Source organism: Lynx canadensis, chromosome D2, assembly GCF_007474595.2.
Source record: "Lynx canadensis isolate LIC74 chromosome D2, mLynCan4.pri.v2, whole genome shotgun sequence".
Classification (NCBI taxonomy): domain Eukaryota; kingdom Metazoa; phylum Chordata; class Mammalia; order Carnivora; family Felidae; genus Lynx; species Lynx canadensis.
In genome coordinates, this window is record NC_044313.2 from 9,238,762 (window position 1) to 9,260,819 (window position 22,058).

At 50.0% G+C, this 22,058-nt stretch overlaps 1 protein-coding gene and 1 non-coding gene across 2 annotated transcripts in view; both read right to left on the reverse strand.

The window, feature by feature from the left end:
• Window positions 1–959: 959 nt before the first annotated feature.
• Window positions 960–1,066, reverse strand: LOC115527806. Its single transcript, XR_003973043.1, has one exon. It is a non-coding gene; the product is annotated as a U6 spliceosomal RNA (small nuclear RNA).
• Window positions 1,067–9,553: 8,487 nt separating this feature from the next.
• Window positions 9,554–22,058, reverse strand: part of LOC115527700 (deleted in malignant brain tumors 1 protein) — a 55,105-nt gene continuing 42,600 nt past the window's right edge. The window contains exons 26-32 of the mRNA XM_032595304.1: window positions 21,622–21,642; window positions 20,477–20,506; window positions 20,112–20,262; window positions 18,633–18,841; window positions 17,621–17,805; window positions 12,774–13,162; window positions 9,554–10,177 (exon numbers count right to left, since the gene is read on the reverse strand). Coding sequence (XP_032451195.1) covers window positions 9,880–10,177; window positions 12,774–13,162; window positions 17,621–17,805; window positions 18,633–18,841; window positions 20,112–20,262; window positions 20,477–20,506; window positions 21,622–21,642 — 1,283 coding nt within the window. The 3' untranslated portion in view covers window positions 9,554–9,879. The remainder of the gene's footprint in view (window positions 10,178–12,773; window positions 13,163–17,620; window positions 17,806–18,632; window positions 18,842–20,111; window positions 20,263–20,476; window positions 20,507–21,621; window positions 21,643–22,058) is intronic.

The window sequence follows — 22,058 nt, forward strand, 5'->3', positions numbered from 1 at the left end:
ATTTTATAATATCAAAGATTTTGAACCATTAACATCTATGTCTCTCCATTTCACATTTTCTCTTAGGTCTTTCAATACTTCCTTCCATAGAAACCAGATACACATAGTTAGTATTACAATAAGAAGTGTTATCTTTTTCACACATGGACCCAACAACCTTCATCTTAATATTCCTCTAATTTTTTAATATTATGACACAGCCATCCTGTACATTTCTCATGCTCATCAAGTTCGATGGGTCTCAATCACTTTTCTCTCTGTCCCCCATCCCCTCTGGCAACCACCGCTTTGTTTTCTGTGGTTGAAAGTCTGATTTTTCCTGTTTGTGTACGATTTAATGTAGATGAATTAGATTTTCCATGTTTACTATACTGGCTGAAAATAAGTTCTTCTTTGTCAATACTTAAAGTCCCCTCGTCTCTTTCCTGTGGGGTAACTAGAGCCCCCATCACGATGTTGACTAAACGTCATGACCAACACGTACCACTCTTAATTTTAATGGAATTGCTTCCAACGTCTCACCCCAAAATTCGATATTTGCCAGAGGTTTTTTTCTAGTTGTATTTTGTGACGTTCAGCTCTTTCCCTTTAATGACTAGTCTCTAAAAGATTTTTTGTCATCATTCATAACTATTGAATTTCGTTCAATTTTCTTTACAGCTGATTGAAATGTTAATAGGAATTTAGTGTTATTTCTGTTACCATGAGAAATGACATGAATAGATGGTCTGACTTGAAATATCTTGCATCCTTAAGATAAATCTTTGTTTTTTTTTTTTTACTATATGAAATTTATTGTCAAATTGGTTTCCATACAACACCCAGTGCTCAGCCCAAAAGGTGCCCTCCTCAATACCCATCACCCACCCTCCCCTCCCTCCCACCCCCCATCAACCCTCAGTTTGTTCTCAGTTTTTAACAGTCTCTTATGCTTTGGCTCTCTCCCACTCTAACCTCTTAAAAATATGGAATGCTTCATGAATTTCCGTGTCATCCTTGCGCAGGGGCCATGCTAATCTTCTCTGTATCGTTCCAATTTTAGTATATGTGCTGCCGAAGCGAGCACTAAATCTTTGTTTTTTTTTTTTAATTTTTTTTTCAACGTTTATTTATTTTTGGGACAGAGAGAGACAGAGCATGAACGGGGGAGGGGCAGAGAGAGAGGGAGACACAGAATCGGAAACAGGCTCCAGGCTCTGAGCCATCAGCCCAGAGCCCGACGCGGGGCTCGAACTCACGGACCGCGAGATCGTGACCTGGCTGAAGTCGGACGCTTAACCGACTGCACCACCCAGGCGCCCCTAAATCTTTGTTTTTAAGAAGACTTTCGACCCTACTAATTTTAATTTCTGAAACTTCTCTCCTATTTGATTTTATTTTACCTTATGTTTGCATCCACATTCACAAATTAGATTTCCTAACATTTCCTCCCCTGTACTGCCCTTGCCCTTTGCTTCTATCAGAATACAAGTGTATCAGATTGTTCTAAACTTGTAAAATGAGTTGGATAGCCTTTTGGTTTCCTCTAAGATAGTCTGGATACGATGAACAGGATTCAACACAGTGATGTTTCCTTGTAACACTGTCTGGAACTATGGTCTTTTGGAGCAGAAAACTTTTGCTGATGAGTTCCATTGTGGTAAGGCAATCAAGAAGTATGTACTGAATCAAGGAATTGATGCACGGATGAAAAAATTATTATTAAGGGAATCTGTGGCATTATTCGTGCTTCCTTAAGACTCATTTCTGAAAGCAGTTTTAGGTTCACAGCAAAACTGAGAGGAAAGGACAGAGATGTCCCATAACCCCCCTGCCTCCCACCTACGCATCAGCACACCCCCTTTATCGTCAGGACCGACCAGAGAGCTCCATCTGTTACAAATGGTGAATCTACATTGAAACACTGTGATCGGTTGAAGTCCACATTCACAGTAGCACTCACTCTGGGTGTGTACATTCTGTGGGTTTGGGCAAAAGTACCATGACATTTATCCATCCCTGGAAACATCCCTGGAGTGTTTTCCTTGCCCAGAAAGTCCTCCATGCTTTGTGTATTCATCCCTCACCCCCGCCCCTGGCAGCCCCTGATCTTTTACTGTCTCCATCATTTTGCCCTTTCTAGAAAATCACACAGTGAAATTGCACAGTCTGTATCCCTTTTCAGATTGGCTTCTTTCACTTGGCAATTTGCATTTAGCTTTTTTCCCCATGTCTTTTCATGGCTTGATAGCTCATTTCTTTTGAGTGCTGAGTAACATTCCACTGTCTGGAAGGAAATTCCATTATCTAAAGTCCCTTTACCCATTCACCTGCCTGGGACATCTTGGTTCCTTCTGAGTTTTGGCAATTATGAATATAGCTACTGTACCATCCATGTGAACACATGTATGAACAAAAGTTTTCAACTTTTTGGGTGTCTATTGATTATATTACCATGGCTTTCCCTGAAACATCCATAATTCAGAAATCAGGTCCACACATTTTTAGAAGCTACAATGGACGTTTTGGAACTGATGCTTACACAACCTTCACCAAAAACCAAGCCTGTTACTTGGCTTACTGGGTGAGTAAGAAAGGTTACTTCTTGGTAGGATATTGGGGGACCATGAAAAGAGAAGAATTCACCCAAATCTATGGGTATGGCAGGTGAAGTCTAATGGCCAATCCTTGGCTTGGCTTGGTTTTCCCTTTCATGCTCTGAGTTTTTGCTTTGCAGTTATGTGGTTAGGTAGGCAACTGATGGCAGTGATTGTATGTTCTTTATTATTGCTGTTTTCATTATTTTAGTATCTATATAATTGATCTGTATGTTAAATATCATATTATTTTGTATCATTATTTCAAATTCATCACATTTTGGAAGGGATGGGTTGCTATTTTCAGCAGTTATTTCCAACCTTCTATGTTTTTGTTTTAGGTTGCTGTCACGGAAAGTAGAATGTAGCTAGATTTTTACAAGTTCCTACTCATGCGTTTGACCATTTACTACAGTACAACTTACAGGCATGAATACATATAAATGTGTAACTATCTGAAGTGTACAGCCTGTTTTCAGCATTTAAGAATTCCTATATGACCGATTGCAGTCCCTTTACCCTGCCCCTCCCCCAAAGGGAACAGAGTAGGCTTCCCTGGTTTGTACTTGACCTCCATGGATGCGTCAGTGCATACTCCTCTATGTCTGGCTTCTTTCACCCCCTGTTATGTTTCTGAGGTTCACTGGTTGCCTTTTGGGTCCCCCTACACCATTTACTCTCATTGGTGCCTAGCATTTCACTGTGTGGATGTAGCCCCAGGTTTTCCCCCTTTTTCTCTGCACTGGGACTTGTGTAGGTCCAGTAGCCTGGAAAAAAGTGCTGCTATAAATGTTCTAACCCATATCTTTGTGTGACCAGAAGAAAGCAGGTCATTGGGTCAATGCGCTGGAGTCATTTTTGTGGGAATACTTATTTCATTTGTACAGACCCTGCCACACCAGTTTCCAAGTCTCTGCATCAGTTCATGCTCCTAACAGCTTATACGCTAATCTTTTTCTTAACAGATTAATATAACCCACTGACTTTTATTATGGTTACTTACATATTTTGACTTATTTCTCCCTTCTTAATTCACATTTCTTGTTAAACTTTTTCTTAGCTTGTTTTGGGAATTGTCCCAATTGTCTCAATTGTCCCAATTGTCCCAATTGTCTCCTGTTCCTTCTGAGCAGCAGCCCAGGGCTGAGCACCACTGTTGTGCCGGGATGCGGAGTCCCCACAGGACGCCTTCATTCACTGTTGGGGCTTTGGCCTCTGGGGCACAAATGTGTGTTTGTGATCTGTCAGGCACGCTGGTCCTCATTTCAGAGCGTGGACGGTACTGTCTTCCGGCCACACAAAAATGTAGAATCCTGGAGACGTGGAGCTGTCACCTGGAGGTGGCCTCAGGCTAGAGACCCCAAGCTGGGGCTGAGAGGCTTCAGACTTCCCCTTGGCAAAGCAGAACAGGAGAGGGCTGGGGTGCTGGGCTCGGGCAGGGAGACAAGACGTGTGGTGCCTGCCTTCTGAGCCGTAGCCCCCACCTCCTGCCTCCCTGTCCCTGACCCGCCCCAACCACTACTTGGGCTCCTTCCCCCTCTCAGGGACCCAGGGCAGGCCCGGGCCCACCACCGTCACCCCACCTGGGCTTCATGTGGGCCCTGCTTTCACCGGCGCCTTCTCAAGCTGCCAGGAGTCTCTTCACCCAGATAACTTCAGATGCCAAACGTACCGAAGTGCATTTTCTTTTTCTAAGATGTAATGCTAAAGAAGGAATCTCAATTCATGGAGATCCCTGGATGGCTTTCAAGCTCCCCGAGGCCCATTCCTGGTGAATGTGGGCACGGTAGGTTGGGAAATATTTCATGATTGGCAATGGGTGTGGTCCTGAATCGTGGCAGGATTTTTGTGGTGTCTCATCTGCCACTGTGGCCAATATCTCCCATCAGCGTCACATCACTGAGCACGCAGTTGGGAAAGGATGTGCTGTCCCCCCCCCCCCCCCGTACAAACAATATCCACCAGATACAATCATAGATACACCCTGAGGGAGAGATTATAATAGAATGGAGCTAAGTAACAGTGAAATGATGAGTTTGAGCATTTATCACCTTGGCTGTGAATGCAACTGAATGAATTCGTGTATTCAGTTCTTACAACTTAGTTTTTCCTAAGGGCTGTGATGAATCGCAGACTTGTGCGATTTCTGAAAATGCATCACATCACAGCTGCCGGCTGCCCTGAGCTGACCACCTCCTCCCAGTTGGCACGTAGCAAGGCTACCTGTGACTTGGTACCCTGTGTCCCAGCCATCAGAGTAATCAACGGGAAAATCACGTCCATCCATGGCCCCTGCAGCGGCTCTGAGCTGAGGCCGTCCCCGCGGGGCTCACGTGGAAGCTCCCCTGATCACACCTGTCTGGAAACGCGTCCCCACCTGGGGCAGAATCTGTGCTGCTCATTCCAGGGGTCCTTGAACCAGGAACAGGTCTGGGGAGCAGTGTCCAGGGAGGCGCTGGGCAGCCTCCCCACTCCGCCATGAGAATCAGGGTGAAATGGGAAATATCAACCCCGCTGTTGCTGAGATCACAGAAGGACTCCGTTTTCATAAAGGTGGGGAGAGGAGGCAGAGGCCGCTCTTTACTGGGCTCTTTATCAGAGCAAAACACTGCGGAAGAGCCTCCCGTGAGGGACCATCACAGGCACCCAAAGGGAACAAAGTAACAAGTTCCCTAGGAGCAGAAGGCCCAGGGCACAGCTGTGTCGCCCTCTCGTGTTCCCAGGAGGCATGGCAGGAGTGTGAGGAGAGGCTGCTGTCTGGGAGGGGCTGGCAGGCGGGCTGTGTGTGCAGATGGGGGAGGAGACAACTCAGGACAGGGGAGCTTGCCTTGCTGTTCTGGTCACTGGGGCGGAGTGTGGGTGCCAGTCATTCTGCTGCGGGTGCAGCTGAGGGGCAGGCAGTGGGCTCCTGAAGGTACAGGGAGCCTGGAGGAGTGACACCCCCTGGCACAGGGTGACATCTCACCGCACCCAGCTGGACTGCGGTTGTCCATAACCTCTGGAAACCCCTCAGGCTGCACCTGTTTCCTTAAAGATCCTGGGTCCACCCCACAGCCCTTTGCATCTTTGCAGAAGATGCAAACCCTTTTGAGGCCTGTCCCCCTGGGGCTGAGGACACAAGAAGGAGGAGCACCTGAGACTACTAGTCCGGGGACGGGGCTCTGCAGCCAATCTGGAAAGCCCTGGCCCTGTCTTGCCTGGATTCTCTGCTGTCACCTCTCTGAGCCGTGGTGTCCCTCCCTGCCAGGATAGCTGACCCGCACAGCTGTCGGGGGGATTGCGTTTCACTCCACGTCCAAAGTCAGCGCCGGTGAGAGATGCAGAACTAACATCTCCACATAGGTTTTTTATTAAGCGGATAGGCTGAGGCAACATGAGGTACTTCTGGAAAACGCCGTTTCAGATGTTCTCTTTAGAACAAATTGAGTAGCAGGGCACTTGGGTGGCTCGGTCAGTTAAGCGTCCGACTTTGGCTCAGGTCATGATCTCACGGTCCGTGGGTTCGAGCCCCGTGTTGGGCTCTGTGCCGACGGCTCAGAGCCTGGAGCCTGTTTCAGATTCTGTGTCTCCCTCTCTCTGTGACCCTCCCCCATTCATGCTCTGTCTCTCTCTGTCTCAAAAATAAATAAATGTTAAAATAAATAAATAAATAAATAAAAGAACAAATTGAGTAGGTATCTAGTCAAAAGGCGTCTGGGAGTAGTTAGGGCAAGGCTTTAGGCCCAGCCTCCAGATTCCCCCCATGTGGACACCAAGGACCTTTCTACCTCCTCAGTAGCAGGGCCCCAGCTGGCCCCTTCAGAGGCACTTAAGGACTTCTACACAGTTCTTCTCGATGTTCCTGGTTAGGAACTCCCTGGATATTTGAAACCACCAACGTCAGGCCCGCCCCGCGGAATTCCGATCTAACTGGTCTGGGTGCACGTTGGCAGTAGAAGCTTGAGCGCCCGGGAATAATCCTCATGTTCAGCCTGGAGTGAGCACCCTGCCTGAAACCAGTCTGGGTTGCCGGAAAACACAGCAGCTCATGTCATTTCCACTCTGCCCCAGCGGTGGCGCAGACACGGGGTGCCTGACTGCCCGACAGACTGGCTGGCGGGCTCTGGCCTCTCCTACAGCCTCTGTCCAGAGCCTGGGGACTGGCTCGATGTCCCCGTCACCAACAGCCATACCTTCTGCCTCTCTGTCCCTCGACCTGTCTCTTGTTCCCACGCTCCTCTGTCCACAGCCGTTCACTGGTATCTGTTAAGCTGTCACCTACCCACCTATATAGCTGCCATAAAATTTGGCTCCGCTCACGTCCTATATGCTCCTCGCTGGAGATGCAGGGGTTCTGTGCTGCTCTCTCTGCCCCAGCTCTACACGGCCAGAGCCCCAGCTCCAGAGGAGAGACTTGCTCCCCACTAGCCACATCCACACGACTTCGCTGAAATATACAGAGCCCAACCTTGTGCTGAGGAAAGGGCCATTTCCTCTTCCCTTGATGGCTGCTAAGAGCCCATGGCCAGGAGTAAGTCTGGACATGGTGGTCATCCAGGAAGGATGGCTCGTTCCTGAGTGGGAGGGGATATTCCCAGTGAGAGAGAAGAATCCAAGAGGAGTCTGGTGTAGCATGTTTCCGCTTTACAAAGGACCATTTCTAACCCCTCTCTGTATCTCCAGGGCCAAGCATAGAGCCTGGCTTGGGGCTGGTGTCCCACGGAATGAACGAATGAATGATCTGTGCTGCTTCCCAGGCTCTGATCCTTTCAGCAGTTCTTAGATGTCCTGCTTGTTGCTTTGCTCCTCTGATGTGATGCTCTGATGCCCCCTGGCAGAGCTCATGGAGAGGGGAGGAGGTGGGGGAGGAGGGTCACCTGCATCCCATGGGAACTGAAGATTTCTCCCTGCGACTGCTTCCCACCTCTCCGTCAGCCCAAATCCACTGGTAGATGTGGATGAATCCACAACTCTGTTGGAATTCTCCTACCCTCGTTCTGATTGCCTACAGCTGCTGCCCTTGTGGTTCTCACCCTGCTCAAGTCACATGCTTGGAGTTAGGCTCCCCCTAGCAGTCCCCTCTCAGGGCCAGGGTCCTCGGCCTGGCTCAGAAAGACAAACATTGGCCTTGCCAAGGCAATATGCGAAGGCTCCCATTCTTACTAAGCGTGACCGAGGTGCCCAGGGTATGTTTGCTCTCCCAGTTTCCGTCAAATTTACTGCCTCCTTGGAAAGCATCCCATCCTTTTGTTTCTTCTGACATCCTAGGGCCACCTGTCAATCAATGTTTTCCTTGGAGATCACAATGCAAACAGGTCCCAGAAATCTAGGGGCCCTGAGGAGTTTGCTCTCTTCCCTAATCTCTGTCCCCTCCCGCACCTTCTGCCCCACTCACTGTACTGGATGTCCGGTCAAAAGCTAGAAGATGCAGATCCCTGGAAAATTGAAGCAACAATGTTTTACTTTTAAGTCTCAGGCACTAAATGTGATGCTGCATTAGCATTCTGATCTTTCTCGAGCCTTTACCCTGAATTTCTGCCTTTGGGCAGAACCAAAACATGTCAAGGACAAAGGAAGACACCTTATCTATTCCTTAGAATTGTGGAAGCCACAAGGCAGAGCCTGTGGCCTTTGTCATTCCTTTTGACAGCCCACCCTGTTTCCTGAATTCCAAAGGATCCAGTGCTTAGGTGAGCCACTAGAAATACTGAACAAACCAACACTTGCTTTGAAAAAAGATCTTTATTCAGCTTTTCTATCATAAGTAAAGGCTAAGAAGTATACCACATCCAAAGAACCTAGCTTATGATAAGTAAAAAAGAGAGAGAGAGAGATTCCATCTAGAAAGAGCTCTCCTGCTTTTTTTGTTCTCTGTTGGCTCAGAGCTGCCTGCAGGATTTGAAGATATTGGCATCTGCTTGCCTGACATTTTGTCCCAGCATCAAGCCTGTGTTTCCAGGAAAACCGGCCACTACCTGTCTGCACTTGTCCTTCACCTTGTGCCTGTGACAAGGTAAATAGAGTTGGGGGGCTGCTGGGTGCCAAACTCTGGGGTCCCTTTTCTTCCTTTCTCACATGGGTTCCAGAGCTGGTGGGGCCAATGTTTGAGCACCACTTAAGTCCTCCTGGTTTCACATCCTAGGGCTCCAAGGCCAACCACTGGCCATGAGGGTGCCATGAGGCCCTAGGGTGAAGACTGACACAGCCAGGAAGACTCCAGAAGAGATGGCAGTGCCCGCGGCGTCCCTGTTGGCCCCCTGTCACCAGTCACCCTGTCCTGTGTCCTCTCCATAGCTCCCACCCCACTGGAAGTACGATGTACTCAACTTATCTCTGAATAGCATCCCCTCCCCATGGAATGTAAGCTCCATGGGGACAGGGGGCAGGGGGCAGGACTCTGATCTCTTTCTGTCTCCTGGCACATAAGAGTCCTTCGACGAATGGTCACGGAATGAGTGCTTATGTGAGGTAAGAGCCTAGAATCAGCCGGACACGGGCGCACCAGGACACATGACACGAGGAGACAGAGCCGCCAAAGATGCCGCGTGGGGTGGAACCCAAGAACCCAGAGGAGGGTTTGTGATGACTACCACTACCCCACACCTGTCCCTGTCACCGGTGCTACCACAGCTGTTGACCTGTCTCAGCCTGGACCAGAAAACCTGGGAATCAGTCTGCTGACATGTCGTCATCCACACTGCCAACAAAACAGCAGAGCAGGAAATGCGATCCCTGTTCTAGAAGAGGAGGAAAGTGGGACGGCCGACCCCCGAGGAGACGTCAGCCTTGTGAGCAGCGGGAATAAACCGATCCTGCCTGCATCCCCACGGCCTAGACCCCGATTCCGCCGTGCCCGGGGACACGGGCCCCTGTTGTTATTACTGTCATGCGTCATAATGTTATCATTAATGCTGTGTTGTTGATATTGGTGACAATGACCATAGTAACAAAAGCCACCATTCATCACCCCCAAGAACTTAAACCAGGTAGAGGCCAAGGCAGTTTAACATTATTTTATTGTAGCTCCTCAACAGTCCTAATAGGGAAGTATCAACATTTTTGTGTTACAGATGAGGAGTATGAGGTTCTGGGAGTTCAGATCCCAGAGGACAAAGGTATCGGTGTCGCGGGGGAGAACTCTCTTGCCCGAGCACTACACATGGTCCCCCCGTAGACCGGGAGCCCATGGAAGAAGGCGGGAAGCAGATCTAGTGAACTCCACATCGCCTGGTGTGGCACGGCAGGCCTGGCACACGGTGGGTGCCCGATTTGAGGCAGACCACGACACCGACAGAATCATCCCGGGTCCCCGCGGGCCACAGGCCTAGGGGCGGGAGGGCGGCCACCTGGCCAGGCTCCTCTTCACAGCCTGCGGGGCCTGCAGCTGAATGGGTCCCAGGACGACGTCCACCTTCTCCTGGTAGGAGCCCACGTCCCTCTTGGACCTCACGATGCAGCCTCTGCGGCAGCGGGAGAAGTAGTCGTCCGCCCGGCACACCACCATTTTACACCGCAGGTACACGGAGGGGAAGCGCTTCAGGAAGTAGAAGGAACTGAATTTGAAGCGGGCAATGCGAGGCGAGGGCGGAGAGTAAGATTGGTAGGTTCTGTCCTTGGCACACCTGGAAGAGGAGAAAAGCAGCCTGTCAGCCCTGGGTGCGCTGCCTTTCTCAGGACACGCCCGGGCCGGGCGTGGAGCCCCACGGCCTCCTCTAGGCCCGCGTTCCCAGCTGCACCTTCCTTCCCTCAGTACGTGTGGTTCACACATGGCCTGGCAGCCTCCAGGAAAATCCTAGTTCTGGTACCTCAGCAGCATCTTAAAGTGGGAAATCAGCCCAGGGTTGCCGCACAGACAAGCAGGCCCCGGATTGCACAATGGGTGCCCAGTGACCATGTGCTCAGTGGCCCTGGCAATCCAGGTGATTCGGGGAGGTCGCGGGGCTCAGAGAGAGGGCAGGCAGGCAGGCAAGAAGATGGCATTTCCTTTCCTTTCCTGGTCTCAGGGCCAGGCAAGATGACACTCGGCTACTCTCCAGTGTCTCTGGTGCCACCCTCTCTCCAGGGCTGTGTCTGCTGACCTGGCCCGGGTGGCTGTACTTTCCACACGAGCCTGACTACCCTCGGCGTCCCCTACTCCAACATCAACCACCTCCTTCTTCCCTCAGTCGCCTCATCTCCACTGTATTAGAAGGAACATGACCAGAATCCCCTGAAAGAAACTGTACTAAGATATGGATGAGGAGTATCTCCCAGCTCCACCCCGAGCTGAGGAAGGAGCTTGCCTAACCCGTGAGTGTCTCCTACGGTAGGATTTGGCATGATGTAGTGAAGAGGAGAGCAAAGAAACTGGCCCGTGGGGTTTTAGGCGGAGATTTTTTGTGGTGGACGGGAGCTGTCCCTAGGGCGGCCCTGACTCTGCCTGCGAAATGTGACCCGGGGTCTACTCGCTGTCTTCCTTCTGCCTTCCAGAGGTTCCTTCCTCCACTTTCAACACACATTCTCTCAAATACCATGTTCTTTTTTCCCACAGGGGTCACTTTAGCCGCAAAGGTGAGAGGGAAAGTACCCAGAGCCTCGTCAGGAAGTAGGACAGTTGTAAATGAGGTCAGGGTAGCTCAGGGGCTGCCGGGAAATGATTGCATTCCCCAAAAAACCACACTAGTCATGGCGGTCTGTGTAGGCCAGAGCTCCAGAATCCAGGCTGCACTTCAGAATCACTGGGGGAAATTTGAAAAATACGGATCCCCAAACCCCACCACAGACCAAATAAAGAGAATGTGCAGGTGGGGCCTGGGCATGGGTGTGTTTAAAGCTCCAGATTACTCTGAAGGGCCCCCAGGTGGGTGATCTGGTTGATGGCGAGATGTACCAATGCATCCCTGTACTCCAGGGACAGCTGGGCCCACATTTACCCCCACATGCACATCCCCCTTTCCTGAGGACACTGCATTATCTTATATACATATATGCCAGAATTTGGCCAAAAAGAATCTTTTAGCAGAGAAGAGCCAAATCACTCATTTGTGTTAATCTCAATCGTTCGACATAAATTCCAATGTCACCGTGTTACTATTTGTAGAAAGAGAATTTGGGTAAGCTTCTCTCCCATCTTTGCTGCCAAGGGGGTGGGGGGGGGGGCTGCCGTGAACGGAGCCAACTGCATAGATGGAACGAGACAGGCCTTAACACCTATTTACCAAATTGACACATACTCAAACTGTGCCTGGAAAGAGATGCTGTTTTTAGTATCTCAGGGAGGTGTAAGATTTAACCTCCCAACCCTGATTCATAACAGAGCCCCTTAGCCTATCGGCACAACCTCTAAATTGTGCTTCTATGTGATTGTTACTGAGGTGCCAAGGGGCGCCTGGGTGGCTCAGTCGGTTGAGCGTCCAACTTTGGTTTAGGTCATGATCTCGTGCTTTGTGGGTTCAAGCCCCGTGTTGGGCTCTGTGCTGGCAGCTCGGAGCTTGGAACCTGCTTCAGGTTCTGTGACTCCCTGTCTCTCCTACCCTCCCCTACTCATGCTGTCTCTCTCTCTCTCTCTCTCTCTCTCTCTCTCTCAAAAATAAATAAATAATCCAGGGAAGCAGGACTGTAGTAGAGAAGCGCAACCTGGGTACCAGTAACCGCAGTCTGGCCACCACTGGCCACCAACTGGCTTGGTTGGAACCACAATTCTCAGCTTCTAGGTTAAGGGACTCTTGCTGACCCCTGCTACTCACCCACAGCCTTCCTTGTGGACCACCTTCTGTGCCTGCTCTTTGCCCAGGGCCGCATCTACTCCCTCCCATCTCATCCTCCCAACAGCCTATGATGTGGGCATCACTATGAGCATCTGATGGGTGGGGAGACTGGCTCAGGATAGATGCCCCTGCCCGCCCACAGCAATGCAGCTGGTCCATGGCAGAGCTGGCATCTCAACCTCTATCTGCTGCAGAACCAAGGCTTTCCCCACCACACATATATCTTCTTATGGAGTTTGGTCACCTGGGTCAGATCCCAGTTACAGCTAACCTGCTTGGTGACTGCTGGTGACTCATTCACTTCTCCACCATCTCCACACATCTGTCTCCCTATATGTGAACCAGGAATGACAACCTGAATGGTTACATTGGAACCACCAGAACCCAAATCTGCATTCCTTGAGACTTTGGGCTACTTGGGTTTGAACTGTCAGGTGAAGGCTAACATTCACTCCATGAAGACACTCCTTACCCACTCCGGATAAGATCGTAAGTCAAAGATGTAAAGTCATTGGAATATGGGGACGCCACACAGGTATCCACAAACAAGGCCAAGGAGGCATCAGAATGGAGGATCTCAGCTTGAAGGTACAAGTTCTGGTTCAGGTCCACATAGTATGGACTGCTGGTCACAGGATACAAAAATGAAGATGATGTATAAAAGGAAAGGTTCACGTTGAAACTGCTATACTGCACTTCCTTGATGTCGACGGTGTCATTAGCAATGTACATGGTGTCAATCCAGGTGTTCTGGAGCACCCTGCAGCTGATATGAATGCGGAAGTCCTTATGCCTCTTGATGATGGCATTTGAAGCAGCTGCTTCGAGGAAGTTGGAATAGATGATGGTATCATTATTGGCCTGGGAGAGGAAGGCGGGAGAGCAAAGTCAGGCAACTGTCACCTGCTAAGGGAAGCTCATTGCTGATTTGGGTGACCACGAGGGGAAAGTGACTCAGCCAGACTTCAAAACCCTCCCAGGACCACACAGAGAAGGCACGCGGCTGCTACCATGGCTCCCACGACCTGGGCTGGGCATGCTGCTACACCAGCAGGACTCCTTCCTCTCACACAACTCCCTTCCTCTACCATGTGATGGGGACCACAGTGTGGGCCAGGTGTTAGGGTTTCCTGGGAGCCGCTCCTCTTGGGAGGACGGGCGTGTCTGGATGACCCCTTGCCGTGCTGCACAACTAAGCTGCCCGGACTCTGTGGCTCAGGGCCCTCTGTGCTGGCTTTGCCTCCTTCTCACCATGGCTGGGATAAACCAAGGGAGGTGGCTATGTATTTGACATATTTGGGGGAGAGGCTGGTGGGATCAGTTGTCACTGTGCTGTTCGGATGGCTCAGTAGCTATTGCAGCTTGGTGTCTGAGGCTGCCGGGACGGGAAGCGACCTCAGGGGTGGGGGCTCCCCCAGAGGCTCAGGTGGGCAATTGAATGGGCTGCAACAATGCTGGCGTCCTTCCCGTCACCCTCTGCTTTTCCATTCCCCCTACCACGGGACCGCTTCCTACTGTGCCTTTTACAGCAAATTCATAGGAATGTTGATCTCTCATGCTGTTCGATGTGCCTAAGAGTGACCTTCTGGGGATGAGAGCCTTGCACTCCATGGTCTGTGAGCATCTCAAGGGAAAAATGATGTCATCAGGACTTGGCATGGTGTCAACAGTTCTATCAGCATCAGTCAAAACCGTGGAATGAATGAAAGGCACAAGGGACAGGGCTCAGCGAAAGTACTGTCATGAATGAAAAATGGGGCCCAGATGGCCAAGAAGACACAGATAAATGCGGCCCTCTGGCAGCTTCAAGGTCATGATCACCTGGCCCCAAGCGAGGTGAGCCCAAGCCAATGGTTGCCAGGCAGAGGCAGGGGTAACACTCCCCCTCCCAGTGTTACGATGGCCAGAAGCAAACTTCTTTTTGCTAGCCAAGTATGAATTCTCACAAGCAACTGGTGCTTTTGCAAGAACAAGAATGAAAATAACACCATGGTGGTGTCCTAAAATGTGAAGCTAAATTACTCTAAAAAAAAAAAAAAAAAAAAAAAAAAGCAGTTTGCCATGTGGTCACATTTCGTTGTGTGCCCTGTCCAGAACAAAACCCAGTTCCTGGCTATTTGGGAGTCTAGACAAGTTCTCTGCTGCATCCAGCACCTGTATATACACCTAAACACCATTGTTCTTCAGAACAGAGTGTGTTGGGGGCCAGCTGGTGGCTCAGTTGGTTAAGTGCCCGACTCCTGACTTTGGCTCAGGTCATGATCTCAGGGTTTGTGAGTTCGAGCCCCACATCAGGTTCTGTGCTGACAGTGGGGAGCCTGCTTGGGATTCTGTCTCTCCCTCTCTCTCTGCCCCTCCACCACTTGTGCTCACTCGCTCTCTCTCTCCCCAAAATTAAAACCAGAGTTGTTCGAAAGGCTTTCACTTCCTGCCTGCAGTTGCAGAACTCAACTGAATTTGTCCCTTCCAGAAAAACACGTGGAAGGAGAACATTTTAACAAGTAATTTAAAGTGTTTTTGCCAGCCCTATAACCCTTCCTTCCCCTCCTTTTCCTTTTCTCCACTGGGAGGCTGGGGAGGTCTCTGCAGCCCCAGACAGCAGGGGAGTACCAGAACCTTCTGGACTCAGGTCTGGGGAAGGCATCCTTCTGGTGGGGTTGGGAGACCTTATCTCTTCTATGCCCACCATCCATGCATGGAAAATACACTATATTTTCTAAAACGAATTAAAGAAAAAAGAATTGGCTTTATGTTTGAGTGAAAGTGGTTGTCAAAGGCAACCATATAGATGTCACTTGGTTACTCCTTCAGAGACCAGCTGAGGTGCCTTCAATGTCACTCCAGATACTGAAACCAAAGTTTTCTTAGAATTCATATTTGTCCCTGACTTCTGTGGTCAAGCTAAATTCTGAATCCACTCCAAGCAATGAATGTGGCGTGAAGGTTTATTTGTTGATCATAAAAAGCAGTTCTGACTTTATATTACAATTCATTATCAGATGTCTGCTCAGTCTGGAAGGAACTCACTATGTAACGGGGAGTCTTGCACATAAGTCAACTGCTATTCTCATGAAGTCTCAGACTCAGGATTCCACTTGGCGTCCCTCCCCTGTGGTGGGGGGACCTCACCTATTCAGACACACCAGCCAACACTTGTCAGACGCTGCGTGCCGTCCAGCCTTTGAATCCTGGCTCTGCAGTTCATGACCAGGTGGCCTCAGGCAAGTGGCTTAACCTCTGCAAGCCTGTGCTTCCTCACGATTACATGGGAATAAAAGTTGCCCTGAGAACTTCGGAAGTCATGTAGAACTTAGTTCAGTTGCTGGCATACAGATTAGTGGTTAATAATATGATTATAAAGGGTTGGGCACCACTGGGAGCTGCAAAAACGAATAAGACGTTGGCTCTGCCCTGAGGCCCTCAGCCCGGTAGGGGACGCAGCCATTTAAATAAATGGAGGAAGGACAATGTAGCATGTGTTGCCCACCACCAGCCAAGTTAGAAGAACCAGCACCGGCACGTTGCTTTGGTGGCTCCTAATGGAGACGAAGGAACATCGATGAGGTGACCCAGATGTCAGAGTCTCCAGGCTGCACGTTTGGAACCAGGAGGGATAATCACCTTTGGTGCACTGACTCCCACTGACTAAACTCATGGCACACCAGAATCCAACAGAATTAAATTATAGGGCAAAATATAAAAAAGCCAGGTTGACTAAAATGTTTGCATGGTGTGAGTGATACGCTCCCTTCTCTGCATGTAGGTCTCCCTGACCCACTCAGTTCATCTCAGAAGGAGAGCTGGTGTCTGTAGGGACTGAGGAAAAGGAGCCCGTGTCTGTAGGGACTGAGGAAATGGCCACAGTGGCAATTTAGACCCTCAGGCCTAGGCGCCCACTCATGGCCGACAGGCCAATCTGTTTGGCTAAATGACCATCCCCTTCGTCTCCCGTTGTTTCTTACGTGTCAAAGGATCAGGAATGACCTTGCCAGGTAATGAACAGCATCTTCCCGGCACCTGACCCAGTGCTGGGTCACGGCAAATGCTCAGTACGTCTTTGGTGAGTTGACACCCTCTGAACGTGTGTGTGTGCTGCACACATTATATATGTTTGAGCATTTCATGTTGTGTGTTTACTGCAGTCCTAAGCCACGTAAAAACATTTGCACTGCGCCTGTTCCCTGAAGACGAAATCTTGAAGTGATTACTTAGGTGTCAGCCAAACGTTCAGAACTTAGAACAGATAATTTAAAGTGAGTTTACATAACATTAAATGCCACCATTGTAAGGATGCCACTCAGCGAGGTTTGACAATCAGCACCACCACAAGAGACGGAACACTTCCACGAACCAAAACAGCTCCTTCCTGCCCTTTTGCAGGCAATCCCCTCCGACCAGGTTGGCTTGCCATCACTCACTTGTTCTCCGTGTCTGAATTTTACACACAGGGGATCGAAGAGTAAGTACTCCTGTGTGGCTGGCTTCTTTCACTCCAGGGAAGGCTTTTGGGATTCCCAGAGTCTGGCATTTGCCCTACTGTTTCTTGGCCAAGTGGTGTTGGGCAACCTGCTTGACCCCTCGAAGCCCAACCTCCCTATTTTTAAAGTGGGTTGATAATGAGAGAACACTTGACGGGGATTTGGGGAGCGTGACACCGGCTAATCCCAGTGTCTGGTCCCCGGTAGGATGAGCAACCGTCCAGTTTGCTCAGGATCGAGGAGTTTTGTGGGATACGGGACTCTGCCATGCTGAAATCTGCAAAGTCCCAGGCAAGCCAAGACAGTCGGTCACCCTAGATGGTGACAGCTCAGCAAATGGTAGCTGCAGAGGCTGATTTTCTGTGAAGCTAATGAAACTTAAGCCTCAGGGCTTCCCACATGCATGGTTTTGTCCAAGGCCTAGTGGTGTGTTGGCATAGCCATATATTTTTATGAGATTTATAAAAGGTCGCATTGTTCTCTTTAACGAGGCACCCCTCCACCCCCGCCTCACCAACCCTAATCCCAAACTCTATAAGCTTCAGGCCCTATAAAACCTGGAGCTGCCCCTGGGAGACGCTACGGTCATTGCTGATGTGAGTGGCAGCCTGCCTTGCACCCTCTATGCCCGACAGGGTGGGGAAAACTGGGTGCGGAAGGCAGCCTCCTTCCTCATCCTTACATTTGGAAGTGGCTGTAGCTACATCATAGCATCAAGGGACAGGTTGAAATCTTCACCCTGATTACACTGACTGTAGCATCATGAATTCAAGAAACACAGCATACATCACTTTAAGAAAGATCACTCAGTAGGAGAGAGAGTAGAAAGCCTTAGGCTCACCTGCTTGATGGTGCCACAGCCTGAGTATGGAATTGTGAATGTCACCTGGCTGGCCGTTATCTGGGGCTGACACCGGTAGCTTTCATTCCAGCTGGGAATGAAAAGGTCCCTGGCAGAGTAGCCCAAGGATTGGAGGTAGCTCCTGCTCACGCTGGCTTGCATGTGATTTGGCAGACAAAGCAGCTCTGGTGACCAAGGGAAAACAACACCGGCAGTCAGCACCGCAGCAAGCCCGCCAGGCACCCCTCCCGTAGAAAGGCGCAGAGACCAAGATGGCGGATGAAGGCAGTCCGCATCGGAACAGGCTTCATCCCAACCCCCCACCTGCCCCCTGGCTCGGGTCAGTGTCATTCTCACAAGACCCCTTTGAGGGCACAGGAACTTAGGATTCCCCTGATGGATAAATGGAGGCAGGACGCGAAATGGGTAAAATGTTTTGCCAACCTGCCATTTATCCATAAAGTAATGCTCCAGTTGAAGGGTTGGAAATTGTAAAATAAAGTCCTTTAGCTATGGAACAAGTCGATGCTTAAAATCCTGACTGCAAAAGAGAGCTTGGATATCACCTTGCCCGGTCCCTAAGCCAATCTGTAAATCAGTCCATTTAACAGCTCAAATCGTGGCCATTAGCTGGAAGCAGCTGAGTGAATGGTTCAGTCCATCTTGAGATCACAGCCAAACTTGCTGTCTCAGGACACAGTCTCAGTGGCCCCAAGGTCACCTGTGTCCCCTGGTGCGGACATCTCACCATGTGCTGAAAGTATGACCTCACATTTAGTCTCTGATGACCACAGTAAGGTCACCACACTGCCCATCGGCCAGTTCTGGCCCTTGACCTCATTTCTGGGCAGCCAGAGTCCAAGACCACTGCTCTTGGCCCCTCCCAGCACCAGATAAGCCTCGGTGACCTGACAAGGTTGCCCTAGTTTCTTACTTCACAACCACAGAAGGGTTGGGCAGCAGAAGCCTCTCAGAGGTGCCCTTGACAACGAACTCTTACGAGGGGACTTACGGGTGCTGTCATTGGAAGGACGGGAATAGTAGTCGACCTGGAAGCCCCTCTTTGTGATGCTGCCATCGCTGACGAAGCGAATGGACATGAAGTTCGATGATGAAGTGAAGGAGCCCCTGGCTCCATCACAAACGCGGGCAATCAGAGGGGAGCTGTGGGAGGGGCCGTCAAACACTTCGATATAGTCGTAGTTACAGCCTCCTTCAAGCCTGCAGGGACAGAACACAGAGTTTTGGCTTCGATTTCAGCCAGGATTTAATGCAGGGGGTCAGACTTCAGTGACGGGGGCCACACCTTTGTGCCAGAAATGGCGACTTTCTGAAAATAATAGCTGAAGATAATATAGTGACATTCACCTTCCGGTGACTTCCATGGATCTTAGTCCTGCCTTTTGGGGTCACACATATGAATCTACAGCCCCTCTCCTGACACCCCTTTGCACCATGAAAGGAAGGGATCACAGCCTGCCTTAGACTGTTTCTTCAATCAAACAGACCCTGGTTTCCGATAGAATAATATAAATATTCATGAATTCATAGTGATAGAAATAGGCAACTGAACTAATAAATATTGGGCAAGTCAAATAACCTCTCTGAAGGTTAGGTGGTCAACCCCTCTCCAGAGGATTGAACGGGCTTTAAGTACAGTCTCTGAAATCCAAATTGAATTATAATGATGAGGAAATTAAAATAATATTATATCTTTTACAAGACTCCAAATGAATTTCCAAGGCAGAGATTCGCAAGGGCACCGCAACCAAAAAGCAAGAGAGAAAACCATCATGTTCAAGAATGGCTGTTACAGAAAAAATAATGGTACCCTCCTTCCTGGACTCTAAAATACCTCTGCATGGTCACTCCCTTCCTTGGACCAATATTATATTAATGTGGCTTTGATGTTGTCTCTCCTGCTTAAAACAGTGATTCCCACTCTTCATTGAATGAGGAACAGATAAATTAACCTCTGCAGTAGTGACTTCTCCACCTCTGCTTGACCCCAAGAACTCATCCCAAAAAAGGAAGGAGTGGAGAGAAAATTGTTTAAAAAAAAAACAAAACAAAACAAACAAACAAAAAAAAACACAACCAGGGTGGTTAATAGGATTCTCTATGTTGCTATTACTCCAACAATCATCCCTCCTATTGGATAATATTTTCCAAGTATTTTCACATATTTCTCTTTTCACATATTTCTTCCCAGTAGCCAGAGAGGAGAGGGAAGCAGGTATTTTATTCTCTTGCTTTGACTCAGGTTCAGGAAAATTAAGTGACTTCCTGTGGTCACGTGGCAAACTAGTGACAGACTTGGGACTTTAAACCAAGGCTCTTGTCCTGGCTGCACCTCCACGGGCTGCCTCTGTGCTTGATAAACAAATTGAACCCATAAGAGAACATGTCGACTGGGCAAACATCATTCCTGAAGGGCTAGGTGCCATTTGCTCTGTTCTGAAATATCCGTGAGGCAGCCCCACACACTTACTGGACATCTCTGAAGACAACAGTCACACGGTAGTTGTTTCGGACCTCGATGTCCCACAGGCATTTGGCATTATTTGGATAGTTCCCAGGATAGAACGGGCTGGAAAAGTGCCCCGATGGTTGGGACAGGAAGCCTCCACAGGAGTAATTTGCTGTCGGGATGAAACAAAAATGTTGAGGACCCCCAGAGCCCACGGCACAGTCACCTGGGGGAAATTTTTAAACAACTCCCTAGACAGAAACCCAGCAGGAGGTGTCCTAGACCCAGACTGTCCAGAGAGGCTCTCCTAACCCCCGCCGCCCCACCTGGTGGCACTGTCACTGAGGGGAAGAAAAAAGGGATTTCTCAGAGAGCCCAGAACTTACTGTTCGGGTAGGTGACATTGTAAACAGGAGCTGTTGATAAAGAGAAAAGATAACAATCAGTTTCCCGGCATCGTGGACACAGTTGTTGTCCTCGCTTGTGCTGGGAGGAAATGTGCCGACCCTGGGTTCAAAGCCAAATGCTGGATACTTGCCCTCAGGGAGCTCACAGCCCAGAGGGATGGATGGGAAGGAGCAAATCCCAGCATAGCAGGATGGGGCTGTGATCAGGGTAAGCCCAGGACATGGTGGGAGCCCAGAGCATTGGCTCCTGACCCAGACTAAGCAGAGGAAAGAAGGCAAGTAATTTGCTGGGGGTGAGGGGGGGTTGGGGTTGTGGGGATGGATCAGGCAAAAAAGTACAGGGGCATTCCAGGCAGAGGGAACAGAATGTGCAAAGGGAACCAGGTCTGAGAGTACGTTGCACATTTAAGGAACATCAGTGTGGATGGAGCAAGGAGGGGTTGGGGAGGAAATGAAACAGACAAAGGAAGTGGATCATGGAGAGCTCTAGAGACTCTCCCAAACAGTGGGGATCTGTGGCCAGATGGCCCTGGGGAGTCACATGAAGGGTGCAAGGGTGTGGAGGCTGGGACCAACACCTGCATTTCATAAGGATGCCCAGGTGCTGTGTGAAGAATGAAGGCAGGGAGGCTGAGGGGTCGCTGCTGCAGGAAGCAGGTGGTGAGGAGGGGAGGGGTGGGGACAGAGGGGAAAGATCTCGGGAGCCAGGGGTGTGTTGGAAATGCTTAGAGCAATTTTGGCCACAGCTCCGGAGCAATCAGGAGCTCAGTTCTCCGGGCAGTCAGGAGCTTCTACTGGCCCTGCATGGAGTTCAGTGATGAAACAGGACCTACTGGCCTGCACTGAGCAGGGTCTGGTGTCCTAGGGATAGGCAGGACCTACACGGGTGGCTGGCCTTTCCTAGGGACTGACCAGAGAGCTGAATCTCAGGCTGGCCAGGCTACTGATGAACAAAGGGAGCCGAGAGAGAGGCCCAGCCCTCCTCAGGTAGGGACATTAGTTGCAGGGTTGCCCCCAGTGCTGGGGAAGGCCTTGGGGACAACTCTTGTGAAACCGAGTGGGACATCTTGCGCCAGCAGTGGAGAGGGCCGGCCAGGCAGCGGGCAGGAATCACGGGTACTTACCCTGTGTTGTTGGGTAGCTTCCTGTAAAGGGATAGAAAAAAAGCATCAGTCACTGAAGTGTGTCTGGAGGAGGGGCCAGAATGTGGGAAGGGCACACCCAAGTGACACAGTCTGACCTCTTCAGTGAGCGCATTGTGCTGTGGAGACCTGTGTTAGCAGGGGGAGGCCTGCACACATCTCCCCAGCTGCTCCCCCAGCCCCATCGTTACCTGGGGGTCGCCAGTGCCACAGCCAAAGTCACACCATCACTCATTCCTCATTTCCTACTTGTCTGGAACCGTTCTAAGGGTTCACACGCATGAGCCACTTAATTCCCTAATCGCCCTTGGAAGCAGGCTTATTGTGACCATTTCCTCTCCATACACGAGGAGACTGAGGCCTACAGACATGACCTCATTGCTAAAGGTCACAGGGCAGATAGAAGGGTGAGAACATAC